Source organism: Stegastes partitus, unplaced genomic scaffold, assembly GCF_000690725.1.
Source record: "Stegastes partitus isolate 25-593 unplaced genomic scaffold, Stegastes_partitus-1.0.2 Scaffold607, whole genome shotgun sequence".
Classification (NCBI taxonomy): Eukaryota; Metazoa; Chordata; class Actinopteri; family Pomacentridae; genus Stegastes; species Stegastes partitus.
In genome coordinates, this window is record NW_007578338.1 from 336,273 (window position 1) to 351,382 (window position 15,110).

Sequence of the window (15,110 nt, forward strand, 5' to 3'; positions counted from 1 at the left end):
CTTCATCCAGTGGATGTCAGTCCTCCTTAGTTTTCCATTTCTGTAAACTCTGGGCAGCGCTGAATCAAAGTGTGTAATTAAGTCCATGTGTAGATGATGACCTTAACCTTTTTATAACCTAAACTATGACAGACCACGATTAAACATCTAACATATGTGAAAGGTTTTCCACAGGAGTGAACAGCGCTCATCCAAACAGTTCAGGTCAGAGCAAACAGCTGAAAGAAACAGAAATAGGTTGAGAACTTCAGATTTTCTATCTAGGCTATGCCCGTTCCCGGCGGGTTTTTGGGGATAGCCTCAGGTAAGACCTGAAAAGTGAATCAAAAATGGAATGGGTCGTTTATATAGGGCAGACGTTTCCTTTGTGCCGCGCGAGTTAGAAGGATAGGCCTCAAGTATTTTCTCAAGCAGTGTGCAGCAGTCACATCGGGGAATACGGTGCAGGGAGAGGAGTGCATGAAGCTCCTTTACGAGACAAAGAGCTTGTTCATTGTTTGAACTGAACAGAAGGCGATGTTACATTCGTCTCCTGCACTAGTCCTTACAGCCTCCATATGCATCATTTACAGCTTCTGCGTCTGGCACGTAAGGCAAAAAATATTGAAGACATTATGATACATTTTTCCACAAAAATGCTTCTCATCTCTCTGGGAAGAAAAGTGTTCTGTAGGGCTGACATGCAAATACAGGCCATTTCTCAAAACTTGTATTGGGCGCCAAGTATACCACGACATGCTGTATTCCACAGCTTGTAGCAGCACAACACTGCGTGGTAATGTCTGTCGCTCCGAACTGAAACATTTCAGCTGCTATAGGATGATCTGCAGTGAGATTTTGTACAAGAATTCACCGTCCTAGGAGGAAATATGACTTAGACGATGTTTTTTTCCTCTTGCACCAACATGAAAATTAGGTTTGTTATTGGATGATTTCCCAGGAAACTTGGCCTCTGTATTCTGATTGAATTTTAACCCTTTCAACTCCCAAACCTGCTGCCAGGTTTAAAAAAGCTTTCTTTTTTTTTCTTTAAATCACCCAAATTACATCATTCAGTCAGAAACTGTAAAAAGACAAAAAATTTTAAATCATGTTTTGTTTTGTTTTTTCTAAAGTAATTCTGGTGGGAGCCGATCATCTTACTCTTTATTTTTTAAACTGACAAAAAAAGTACACCATTTATTAGAGCCTGAAGCTGAAATGTCAGCTTTCCAAATGTCTTTCAAATGATCGCGTGGCTTTTAATTTTGCCTGAAAAAATAACCAAATTTAAGAGTAAAATGACAATCAAAATCCCTTTGTTCTACAGGTCTCATTTAAAAATCAAACATTGGAGAAAGAAAAAAAAAAAAAGGCTGGAAATGTTCTCCCATTAATCATCTGTAAAACTTCTTAGGTTTATCTGCTCTCCTTTTATACAAAACTAAACATTGTAGCTCAAACCATCAAACTGCATTTTTCTGCAGGACTTTTACTTGTGGAGCAGTTTTACAATAATGTGCTGTTAAGGATCTGACTGGTTCTTCCACATGTACAAAATACTTCAATACTTTGTGCATTAGTGTACTGCCTACACAAACTCCTATGGCATCACTGCAATATTCCTGAAAGGACTTTAGGTCGACTAAACATCTTCAACTACATTATCAAAGGGGATGTCTCATGCAATTTCCAGTATTGTATATTTATCCTGCTCTTCATTCAAACTAAGGCACTGCAGCGGGACAACAGCCCAGCCGCCATCTAACAGACACAACACACAGTTCACACAGTGGCAATGAATCACATTCACTCCAACGCAACAAAGTAAAACAGCTTTTTTTTTTTTTAAATACAAAAAGATGTAACTGTATTTCAAAGAATGACACTTTAACCATCTCTTGTACATAAACACATTTTTATTCAGCCTGATATAGGTTACACATGGAAAAAAAAAATCAAATTCTAAGAGAACTACTTCCCTTTGTGGAGCTAATGATATGACAGTTTTAAATGAGCTTCAGATCCCCACTTGACAGCTTCCATTATCAGCTGCCGTAGGCTGTGAGGAATAAGCATAATCACATGCTACGACTGACCTGAGGCTTTTTTTTTTTTTTTTTCCTTTCTTCAAAAATAATACAAAAAGAAAACATATCCTCTCAGCAGTCATTATGTTTTCTCACTAAATGATATGGAATGTTATCTTGGAAATGCAGGTACAAAGAAAACTGTTTCCTGCAACAGCAGAAAACAAGATAAGAAACTGAATTTAAAAAAAAAAAAAAAAAAAAACTGATTCCCAGAATTCTGTTCCCAGGCTGCTACTGTGTGTGAGGCATTAAGAAAAAACCCTCTCAGTCCAAAGTGTGTTCAACAACAAAAATAACTGAAACCTGCTGCTGTGATTCCGTCTCATAACCATCAAATGTGGATATGAACAGAAACCGCAACCTCGATGCTCGATAGTACATTAAATTTACACTGCTCGCAGATCAGCTTTGGAGTCTAATATATTAGAACTGACAGTCAGACACAAAGCAAAGACTGATGAGGGAAAAGAAGGGGGAGGATCTTAACATTTAACTAGTGTTAGTCTTTTTTTTTTTTTCACTTGTAAATTTCACAAAGTGCAAATTTTTTATGTATATTACATCATAACCAATTTTAGAAATTGTTCTTTTTTTTATTATATAACAATGAAAAATTGTTAATTCCACATACATACCCCCAACAAAGCCATAACCAACCCCCCTCCCCACCTACTCCCACCAGCTATCCATCTGAATATTTAAAAAAAGGAATCACTAAATACATGCTGCAATGACGCCCACCACTTTTTGTTTAAAACTTGACCAAAGCCTCCTTTTCGGCTCCTTGAATCTCTTACAGTACACTGTTACTGTCAGCGTGCGTTTATAGTTAAAATATATATATTAATCTATCATTAAATAGTATGCCTCTTGCACAGTCTTGCATGCATTGAAGAGCATTTAGGGCAAGCTGTACAAGAAGGAGAGGCGTGTGGACGGACTTGCTCAGGCTGTAGGCTCCGGGCCAGGTCCAGGCACTCTTTCGCCACCTGTAAACGGTTTTTGCCCTTTACTCCTTGCAACCGCGTCAGTCCAAAAGATGCTTCTCCAGTGTGTTGTTTTTTGTTTTGTTTTTTTTTTCCGAGTGAGCATTTGTTGGTGTTGGTGTGTCTGTGTGTGCATGAGAATGTGTGTGTACGTGTGGTCCTAAACTCAGTTACTCAAAAGAACTGTAGATCACTGAAGTTTTGTTCCAAGCTTTCGTTGTCTGTTCCTAAAGAGACAAAAACAAAAAGAAATGAGTCACTAAACAAATACAGTTACTGTAAACAGATTCAAAACTCAGTCACATTTAGAGTGGAATCAGAGTGTTGGATTTGTGAAAAGTCCACATGAAGCTCAGCTCAGGTGAAATGAGCAAACGGTCTGGACGGTGCTGACCTCGACCAGAGTGGAGAGACAGTAAGAGAGGGAGCTGTTGAAGCTTAGTTTAACTCCTCTGTCATACAACAAAGGTAAGATTTACAACTAACATCTATGGTAAAAGCACTTATTTTGAATAAAGAAAATAATTTAAACTTGCCAACAGACAGGAAGCTAGCTTTACACGTTTTCAATGAGAGAGAAACTCTGGCTGCATACACAACATTTTCATTTTAACCCCCTGAACCTAAAAGCCCATCGATGGCTGTGAAAGGCATTTTAGTTTTTAAAAAATGACTGAAAATACACTATTTATTAGAGCCAGACACTAAACACAGGTCAAATCGTTGGATGTCCTACATTACGACTGTCCTTGAAATGTTTGAATTTGTCAGTTTGGCTAAAACTGATATTTTACCAAAATCATTTTATTCTGAAGGTCTAATTTCAAAATGTGTCAAAATTAAACTGTGTGCTCTTACCAGATTCTGGTAAAAAAATTGAAATTCGCAGCTCCCTTTGCTACGGTTCTGTTGGTTCCGTAGAGGTGTGGGACTTTATGTTGTTACCCAAAGTGAGATCAAATGTGACGAGAGCAAAAACGGTGCAGAAACCGTTTTGGGTTCAGACGGTTAAAATGCACAACTCCTGAGGGTTGTAGTAGTATATAGCCGGGCTTTCTTTGTGTAAGTTAGCTCGACAAAAACTAAAGCCCCAGTAAGAGATGACGGGTATCACGAAGGTGGTTCAACTTTCTTTGTCAACTCAGACTTTCTGCTTCAAACTCTGTCTTTCACATAAAAGGAGGCGTTCAACGTGTCATGTGACTCTTCTTCTGCACAAAATGACACGATCGCATGCAGCTGCTTCAGTCAACACGTTGTTTTAATGGAGAACAATGAGGAATATAAAAATGTACGACTGTAGAAAGCACAGCTATTGCAAATGATGCAAGACAGGAATGCTGGTAGAAAACTGGTAAACGTGTTCATATATAATATTTTACTGATGCAGCCGCTGACTTCCAACTGACAGCTGCATGTTACAGTTAAACTTTAAACTTAACACATTTAAACCTGATCTTGTATTGAAGTGCATTTAGGTCTGACACTGTCCCATAATGCAGGATATCACTTTAGTTTTTGACCAAAGCAAAAACGAACGTTATCGATTGAATATTCTCTGTAATGAATACCAGTAGAATAATCCATTTAATAATCTGTGTTCTATCAGCTGCAGTACCAGCAGTGTAAACGGACCTGACAGCAAATCACAGCCAAACATAAAAACATATTTATGTGATTTCTGCATCGCCAACTAAATACATGTCTGGTTTCCATGGCAACGTGATACATACAGTGTGCAATACTGTATGTATCTGTATCACTCATAAATAGTCAAGAAATAACTTGGTTAAAGGGAGACGCTCTTTCCAGCAGATTTAAATCTGAAACTCTGAACATAACCTGCTCCAGACCAAGTCAGCTCCACAGCATCAGTTACCATGGGGATCTAGCAGGTTAAAAGAGAGCTATCTTCGTGACATTGAAAACTCTGACTTTAAGCTCAACATACCTGATAACCCGCTAATCTCACTTTGTAGTACAGCCCTCTGCTACATTTAGTTTCCACACTAATCTAGAATATTGGGACCCCTGTAATAGAGATGTTTGGAACCCTGGAATTGCGTTGTGCTCTGGACAGGTTGAAACAAAGACTTCTAGAACCTATGAAGAACACCCATGTTTGTGTACAGATGGGGCCTTTCCGTCACCACGTTGGCACATGTGACCTTTAACCAGAAGAAAAGCAACTTGACTAACAGTGGTTAATTCAAAAAACATAAACTAAGTGTCACTGACATTGTTGTCTCTGCCAGCAGCTGTTACGCAGTAAAGGAAATCTCTGGTCTTACTTTTCACTATTGCTGTTCTTCCTCTGTGGTATTTTCCAGCCTTGCAAGCAGGGGTTAAATTGGGATTTGAGAGTAGGAGTCCTCGTCTAGTGAGGTCAGGACTTACAGCCCAGACTCCCAAAAGTAGAAATAAGGACAGTTTCTTCAGCAGAGTAATTCCAGTTAAAACTGTTGAAATCGATTTTCCAGAATAACAACAGCTCAGTTTCTGGTTGTAGCTGAATTTTGTAAATGTTAGGTTTCAATTATGTGCCGCAACAAAATTGCGTGTACCTCCACTGTATTGGTGGAATTTCAGAGTCAGACGTTTCAAATTAGATGCAAATATTTCAATAGTCAGACGCCACTAAGGAGAAGTTAAAAGATTGTCACTGTCACTTTATTTTGTGTACTTTATGTAGCTTTTCTTCATTTGGATGAAGCATGTTCAATGAATTAGGGGAAAAAATGAAAAGAAAAAAAAAAAAAAGTACACCAGAAGCACTTCAAGTTAGCAAAGGAAAATCATAATCCTCTATCACCTCATTGACATTCAGTTAATGTTTCAGGAAACACTGACATTACTACCATTTCTAAAAATTGACTAATCTTAACTGATTCAACTAAAGGATCTTAAATAACTCACAGGCTGAGGATGAACTTCACTATTAGGCTGGCTATTGCCTTATTTTATATTTACTGAAGTGATTAGTTCATTCTTGCAGCAACACTACTGCTGGAAATATTGTATTTAAGCAGCAAAACTGAAAGTGCTCCACAGTAATCCACTGCCATCCATAGGAAACAATATTTACTGAAAATAAAAACATATTGATGGTTGTAATGATGCCGGATTCCTCCAGAGCTCAACCCAATGATTTCACCGTATAAATGGAATCTGTGCAGCAGCTCAGCTATTTGTAGAAAAGCATTTAAGTTAATAAGGCTATCTAAGATGACAATGATATCTCAGAAGACTGAAATAATCAATCAAGTCACCTGCTGTGCCATGGGCGTAAATTGGGCACAGCTCCTCTCTCAATTTGGAGATTGTATCGATCCTGCTGCTGTGTGATGCTACGGCTGTTTACTCAGGGCACAGAAAAGAAAAAGACTTTCTACAGTGTGGCTCAGAATCTGAAAACGATTTTCAAGAGTTTTGTGTGAGTTGATTATGCTGTGGTGCTAAAGGAGAGAGAGCTCAGTCCTGGTGGGCTCTGGCCCAACTTAACCGCTGCCTGCAAGTATTCATCATGTCACCAAGTCTCTAGCACTGCTTTTATCTCCAGGATGTGTAGGTAAACGTTCTGGTTTGACCAGGCATTAATGCCGACAGGTGTGGCGTAGTGAGTGATGTATCACTGAGTCTGTATCTTACCTTGCCTCTGATCTGGTCACTGTATATTCAAACCATAAGATGTTGGGGATCAGGCTTGTGTCTCGCACCAGGAAGTACTCTGATATTGGCCTAGGTATTGTAAAAAGCAAATTGAAAAGGACAGAACATTAGAGAAACATAATGGGCCAGTTTTATCCACTTATTCAGGCTGAGGGTGAGTTGTCCTCCCCTGTGACACAAGAAGGACGCAGAAAAATGAGAGATCTACTTACCACGCTGCTATTTTGGGGAATAATGGTGTCAGCACCTCTTGTGTGAAAAAGAACCAGATTATGCCAATTGTACTACCGGCCACTCCACCATAGAAAACCTGGCCCCAGGTGTGGTACAACAGGTAGACTCTGAGAATAAGAGACAGGGAAGAGACATAGTGTTAAAGAAAACACAAACTGTGCTAGGAGTCCTAAATGCAGTGCACCAGCATGTCTGTGAAACAGTATTTAACTGTCTCAAGTATTCCTCTCACAGCCAAAATGATGATGTTATAAAGAAAACAGCACAAACTGGGTTTCTTTAATACAGAGAGAACAAGCAGGTCAACAATGTTCAAGGTTGTCTGAACCATCTGCTCCAAAAACTGACAGTCAAATGTTTGTAAAGCTGAAACAATTACGCTTGTGCATACATTTCATTATCTGATTGATATTTAGTGTTTTGCTGTTAACTGTAAATTAACCATCTGAAGTTTTGATCAAACAAAAATACAAGAAACTTTTAGAAGCATTTTACAGACTAAAAAAAGGACAGAATTCTTGATGAATTGAAATATAAACATTATTTATTATTTCAGCTTCTATAAGTGCATCTGTGTAGGACATGCTCATAGCACAATCCACAAAAACACTATAATGAAGCACAAAAGACATTTATTATTTATTAAGTATGTCACTGGTTTAACTGAAAACTAAAACTTACTTAGCACACATCTACTTATATATATTCATGATAAACACGCCCCTAAGTTAGCTCTTGGATCTAAGTTAGACTCAGTTAAGCTCATAAATTTAATTCTGCAAATAACGCACACGGAAACTGGTTAACCACTATGCATCAATTTAAAATAGACACAGAAGTTCCTGTGGTTGGTGGACGTTCAGACAAAATGAAACGGTAGAATTTCCACTTTGACAATACACTGTACAACAGTTTGGCAGAAAAACATCAGGAAATTAGAGGGGATTTTTTTTTCTCAATAACAATATCAATGACACTAAGCATGCAGGTAGAGAAAGACTGCAGCTGCATATCGGAGTGAGCACTGAGTGTCTATGCAAAACATTATTTGCTGCAAGTAGCTGCTTTAAGACACTGAGGTTGACAAAATGCACAAACTAGCTAAACTCTGAATAACCGTTTTCTCTATTCAGTCCCTGAAGAACAGTCCCTTCAGGGAGCAGCTTCTTATTTTTACTGTGCTGACAGTCACAATATCCATTTAAAATCACAAATGCAGCCGATGGCAGATTATATCAGCAGTCGCCAATTCAACTTAATCTAGTGAGTAACTTCAGGCCAGAATGTAACTTGTGTGATTTCTGGTTAAAGTGAGGCTCTCAGAGGCTTTGTGAGGGGAGAAGCTTGACTTTGTAACTATTAATCAGAGCCTTACTGAACACAGAGACTGGACAAAGATCTGTACATGCTACTGTTAGAGGTATGCATACATAGACATGCTCTACACATGCACTGGAAAACATGATGGTAAACCCCAGATAGCAAGAAGAGCTCCCATGTTTGTTGTGTTTGGCTGCACAACATGAAAAGTAATGAGACACTTTGACTAAAACATCCCAAGTTCACCAGCAGATCTCTCCAGAGAATGCATTTTCGTAGACAGGTTATGGCAGAAAACTAACTTTATCGTACACAACAAAACTCGTGGTAAGTCATCCTTCAATATTCACTCTCTGAGACTCTATTATGAAATCAGCATCTTGTAAAAGATATTCTTCCATATACACCTCAGGATCTATTTGGAAGATCTGAAGAAGTTAGGTGTGGCGATCAGGTCCTTACCTGCTGTAGGAGACTGATAAGGCCATGCCCAACAGGATAATGGACAGTATGTGTCTCCACAGTAGGTCCACACATCGAGCATTGTTCGTTTGATGCATTCTGAAACAGAAATCAGCCTGAGTTCACACCATTGCATCTACTTCATGTAAGGATTAAATGACAGTTGCAACAAAAAGATTTCTGTAATTTGTGTAGTAATTAAATACACACTATGGAAAAACTAACACAAAACTTATTCGACTTTGTAGACTATAAATTTAAACTAGCTGGTGTACTTCTAAGAATTTCATAGCTGTATCTTTCTACCCTTAAACCTCCCCCAACAGCAGGAAAAAGCAAACTCACCTTAAATAAAGGAATAGAAAGAAGTAAACAACAAAGAACCAGATAAGCTGGGAATGACTGGAGGGCATCCCATACTCTGAGTACAGGGTTGAGTGAGCCCCTGCAGAAAGACAACAGAGCCTGGTATAAACATTCATTTACAGCATGGAGTTCATCTGACATTGTTGTATTGTATAAATTTAGAAGCATTTCGGTGAGGATAATCACCAAAGTTTCCAAGTTACACATCCCTCATTACTTAACTTTTTATACATATTTGTCCAAGGCTGAGAGATGTGCTCCATGTGAGGAACATTTGCATATTAATTTGTATTTGAATTATTCTGAAAGCCACTGGTGTTCTTCTTTGTGTATGTAAACTATGTGGCTAAACTGTGTTCATCTACACTTCAATAGGGCATGTTTTCTTCTTATTGTCAGGGCTGGTAAGGAGAGATTTAAATGAGACGACCAGATAAAAACATTTAAGCCACACATAATACCTAAGGGAAGAGAAATGTTATGATTTTTGGATCAATGTCTTCAAGTGCAGCAATTTATTTTAGATAAACTCAAATTCCTTGTAAAGCAAAAAAACAATTAACTAATCATAAAAATGGATAAATATTTTTTTACAGGGCTGATATTAGTACTGATTATTAGCAATTAAGGAGACCAATTATAAAATAAAATTTAAAACCTTGGCGTCAAAATTTTAAACAACACAAAACTTTATTGAATTTCCTTTGTCCATTTATGTTTTAAATGTATTTAATTTAATAAGAAAACCATCATCATTTATCTGTCAGTGTTAATAAGCCAATACTCTAAATGTGTAACCAGTCACATGGTGCTGTGGCCACATTGCTGGAGATCACTGAGTAATGACTACAGATAGAAATGGGTGACTGCATCAGAGCCAAAGCAACACATTTTGAAATCAATTTATCATAAATATTGACAAGCAGAAAAATGCTGAATATCAGACCAGAAAATTGGCGAAGTCAACAACCAGTTGACTCCTAGCTACTATATTTACTTCTTCAATATAATGTTTAGTCACTTTCTACAATTTTACATCATTGTGAATTGAATAGCTTCAGATTTCAGAAAGTTGATCGACACAGCCAGACATCAAAGACTGAGTGAAATAATACTCGACAATTGTGACCATTTTCTTACATTCAGTAGACTTAGGCTAAAATCCTAACTATATTAGATACAGTAGTCACACTTCGACTAAGTAACACAGTGGCACCATTCAAACTGGTAAATTTTTACCTAGACCTGACCAATAGCAATATGTGCCAAAGACAGACACTTCCTGGGTAGCAATAAGTAAACAGTTTGACAGAATGTTCAACAGTTTCACATAAATACACATAATACACAAAGTTTGATTGTATGAACTACCCTATGTGTGCTCCCTCCCTGGCTCAGAACAGCCTTCCATACTCCTAAGGCAGTTTAGACCGACCGCCTGGGCTTCTCATCACCTCAGCCTGAAACCCCCCAAGTGAAGACTTCGGCCAGAGGAGGCCAGTTTCACAGTCTAACAGTGTAACACACCGACAACTGTGTCCCCCATTACCTCCACCCAGCGGCCCTTTTGTTGAACTGATGGACTCTACGTTGAGGTGCACACAGAGATGCAGTCCATGTCCCTGTCCAGTGTTACCTAGTTCACACCAGCTGCTTAAAACCTAACCTCAGGGCCGTGCAGCAGCTTCACTCTGCACCTTCATGTTTTACTTGTTTGCTGTATTCTAACGTGCATCAAGGTGAGATGATTCCTTTATTCTTATTCATGCTTATGAATGTGCATAGTTGTATGTATCTGTGTATGTTTTGCACTGTTGTGTTGTTAACATTATTGTCTGTGTACCTTGATAAACAGGCTTAAGTGGTTAAATTCAAAGTAAGGTGGTTGAATTTAAAATTAACCCCTTTTTTTCCAGGTCTTTTTAAAAGTAGGTCATGTCAAGATTATGAACAATTATTCATTATTATATTGACTGAATACTAACATTTTATCTCAATAGACTTTTCAGTTGTATCAACCAGCCCTATGTGACACTTTTGATGGTATCTCATGTGATAAGTCTTTATTACACGTTTGAAATCTAATACAAAGTGAATACTGAACTAAAACTTAAATATATATATATATTGCAAATCAAACAAAAAACTTAAATAGAAGGTTTTTTCCCCAAATTGTTCAGCATTAGTAGCTACAGCTTTAGGCAGAGTAACACTATTCACATAGATAACCCTGTTTGCAGTCTACAGGAATGCCAGCTTCTTGCTGTAACACAACCCAGTGAGATGAAGATAAATTATACAACTGAAGTTGCAATGTTCTGTGCCGGATACCAGAGGAAGACACTTTGGCTATTGTCATGTTTTTGCACCGTTGCCCAACCCTGCCAACGACACACACAGACAACAACTCGCTCCGTCACTCACCTGCACATGGGCGCGGCTCTCTGAGAATGTTCTTTAGCAGCCAGTTCACTCCTTCGTTCAGGATAAGACCACCGAAGAAGGAAATCTGTAAGGGGGAAAAAAAAAACAAACAGGTCAACACATGAGTGCTTACTCACTGCTGTCCTGTCTGACCAGCTGTTCAGACTCCTGAGACACAACAACGAGCTGCACAGACTCACTTTAAAGTCTGAAAACAAAACTCACAAGAACATGTGCAGGACTCACCGTGTGCAGTTCCCGTTTAAACACTATAAGTGTGACAAAACCCACAAGTACTGCTATGGGCAGGAGACTGATGTAAGCCAGCACTTGTCCCGTCAGATCATCTAGAACAAAAGACACAGTGCTGGTGTTAATACACAAACACTGTTAAAGTGACTTATAGCAGTGGTGGGAGTGACACTCTGAGGCTCAGTGAACCCGGATGGTTAAGAGTACAAGTAGGAAGCTGCTATGGCGGAGCAGCTAAGCCATCTTTAAACTAACAACCCACATTGTTTTCTCTTGTTAATTAAGACAGCTCACTGCGAGGTGGTTTATGCGAGTGACACTAATCATTATCAGGCCATGGAGCTAGCTACTACGTTAGCCATAGCCCTGGCTACAAGGCTATACGGGGAAATAGCTAATTACTTCCACCACAGTCAGAAATTATGTTTTGCTCTTCAGAATGCTTGAATTTTGTCAAATAATTCTTACAGGTCACGGCATAATTCCCGGGAGAAAATACCAAAGCCGATATTAAAACAGCTAGCAGGCTAGCTAGCCTTCATTGTGGACATTATTACAAACTGCGCATGCGGCGCTGTCTCACAATTTCGCAGTCCGGGTTACATTCCCCTGTGCTCGGGGTTTTACAAACGGCTCACAATCTGGCAGCAGCACCGACGACCGTGTCCATTCAGTAGCAACAAAACAGACGCACAGCTCGATAATTACAAAGCGGCCGGCGGTTAGCGAAGCTTCAGCAGTGAAAGAAATGTGTCGAGCGTACGTACCCTCCGGGAACTCTACGTGTGTTAGAGATATGGACCGCCATCGAGGTGGTGCCGAGCACTGCTCTTCCAACGCCATCTTACCCGGACACAACCGGGCAGTCCCAGTGAAACGCCCCAGACACGTGTCCGACCAATGGTGAGCGGAGCTCCGTGTTCAAATGGGCCCCGGCGGCGGAGCAGCCGTCCAATCCCAGCAGCCCCCCGCACAGGAGACATTCAGCCCATAGAGAAGAATTATTGAATGAACAAAAAACACAAAAGTCCAGCACTCCACATTAAAGCAACTAAGTGCATTCATTCAAAAAAATAAAAAATAATAAAATAATAACAAAAAAGAAAACAACGCTATGACCACTCCATGATTAAATTAGGTTAATTAACGTTAATGATTATCAATTACTTACCACCCTTTTCATCAATAGCTCCTGATTAATATTTGGTAATTAGTGAATGTGTAAGCCTAAATTTAGAGAGACAAGTTACCAAACGTTTAAAAGTAACTTGATCCAATTTCTGTTACAGCTTGTTTAAAAATGAGTTTAAAAGTTCTTATTAACCACCATGAAGAACAAACAGGTCACAGCCCAGAATTCAAAGACTAAAACATTCTGATGTGTTTTTGTGTGGATCTTGTGACACCAAGTTCCTGTTGATACAGCGTGTTAACTGTTACTAACAAATATAACCGATAAAAAAGTCATCTGAAGGTTGCTCATGCAAAGAGACACAGTCGACACACACACAGCAGAAAAACTCACAACTCAGAAAGTCAGTCATTATTAACACGCAGAAAAAAAACAGGACACACAAAGTAAACAGCAAAAACCTGAGCAAGCACAAAGTCGGTTTTCTTACGACGGCAAACTCAGGCCAGAAAAATATGATTAAAGCAATGCAGCAGTGGGAGCACAGAGAAGAGAGGTGTGTAACATTTACAGAACTGTGTGTGCCGTCCAACAAATGTAGCCGAGCTGATGCGTCGGACTAAAATGTGATGCAACAAGGTCACTGTTATGGAACAATGATACATGAGCCAGAGTTTTAACGCCTTTGTCCATCTAAAATCTGATGTTTTCCAAGAAAATTGTAATAAAATGACTTATTTTCAAGGAAATAAAGTAACAATGAGAGCTTAAAACACAACCTGTGTCAGAGCAGTGATGATTCACTGAGTGTATTGAGCATGTCCTGTTTTACCTTGATACTTTGACTGCATTTACTTCTTAGTTATTTATCTAAAAGAGGAGAAAGTTTATTATCTCAGAGTGAAATGTCTGTCGAATGGTAGAAGAAGGTTTCTAAACCTTTTCAGCAAGCTTACAGTAAGACCTGTGCTCCCTCCACTGGCCTATTATTGAATCACTACAGAGCTCTGTCTCCTTCACTGGCTGCTTTTCTATGAGCTTTGTAGCTTTAAAAAGGCAAAGAATTAATGACAGTTAGCAAATTTTAAACTGTTTTTACCAGTGCAGCCAAGCCTACAGCTGTGCCATATTGGAGCCAGACTAAAATCACTAATAACATCATTGTGGCAGGATATCTTGTTAACTCTATTTTCTTTTAGCAAATCTCTTCTGGCCAAATAGTCGTTTTCCTGGTCACTCAGTCTTATGCAGACAAGACTGTCGTGTCGAAAATATGAGAGCTCACAGGCAGGACGTTAACTTTTTTTATGTAACCCTCAACTGGTTCAAAGTCTAGTATGTTTTGTTAAAGTTGTGCTTTCTAAATTATTGACGAAGCCCAATGGATAACTATCATTTATAATTTATAAGGTAAGTACATGTAAGACTAAGTGTCGTTGTTCAGCTCAGGACATCTACCGACCAGAGACGTCACTCTGTGTCCTTCCAGCCTTTTGTGTTGTATTTCCCACTTTCAGAAGGAACATGCATTTTTATACTATCCGTACACTTTCTAATGACAATCGTACAAAATCTTTGAATTGCCTGAATTGCTACAAATCCCATGTTAACATTTTCTGGTTGGTTATAACTGCTTGGTTGAATGTGGGGTGGGTGCACTGTTCAAAAGCATCTGTGTGGGAACAAAAACCTGAGAAACTGTTCTATTAAAAAAAAGAAAATACCAGAAAAATAGTAATTACTGGATGCAGTTCACTCAGAGGCTTCACTATTGGGTCATTCCATCTCAAATCATCAAAATCTTTTGCTCAACAATCTTTGATTTGCATGATTTTTTTTTTAATATCAGAAAATATGGAAAGATGGATGGATGGATGGATGGATGGATGGATGGATGGATGGATGGTAAGCTAAAGCTGATGGAATTATCATTTGGTGTTGTAGACACTTTTTAAAATGATGGCAGCACTAGACAAGTTGTAGCTCAGGAACCAGGATTGTTTGTAAAATAAATAAATAAAATAAAATACAATAAAATAAAATAAAATGCTCAATAATGTGCTTCAAAGGACAATAAGAACAACTGTCTGAGGACAGATTTTACACGACAGATGATTGATGATCTGTAGCTTCACTTTTTCCAGCTACACTCAGAATAAAGTTGTTTTTAATGATAAGATTTTTGTATTAAGG

At 38.7% G+C, this 15,110-nt stretch overlaps 1 protein-coding gene across 1 annotated transcript; it reads right to left on the reverse strand.

Annotated features, from left to right (window-relative positions):
* Positions 1-1,880: 1,880 nt before the first annotated feature.
* dolpp1 (dolichyldiphosphatase 1) lies at positions 1,881-12,651 on the reverse strand. Its single transcript, XM_008289339.1, has 8 exons — positions 12,553-12,651; positions 11,780-11,880; positions 11,534-11,618; positions 9,089-9,188; positions 8,744-8,842; positions 6,940-7,068; positions 6,707-6,796; positions 1,881-3,285 (listed from the first exon to the last, which is right to left on the reverse strand). Exons 1-8 carry the CDS (start codon positions 12,626-12,628, stop codon positions 3,249-3,251), a joined length of 717 nt encoding a protein of 238 aa, XP_008287561.1. The 5' UTR covers positions 12,629-12,651; the 3' UTR covers positions 1,881-3,248.
* Positions 12,652-15,110: the final 2,459 nt, after the last annotated feature.

Coding starts and splice junctions, on each gene's coding strand:
- dolpp1 (XM_008289339.1), bottom strand. CDS start 12,628: ATGGCGTTGGAAGAGCAGTGCTCGGCACCACCTCGATGGCGGTCCATA. Junction 8,843..9,088: donor TTTCTATTCCTTTATTTAAG/GTGAGTTTGCTT, acceptor TTTCTGTTTCAG/AATGCATCAAACGAACAATG. Junction 3,286..6,706: donor GTGACCAGATCAGAGGCAAG/GTAAGATACAGA, acceptor TTGTCTCTTTAG/GAACAGACAACGAAAGCTTG.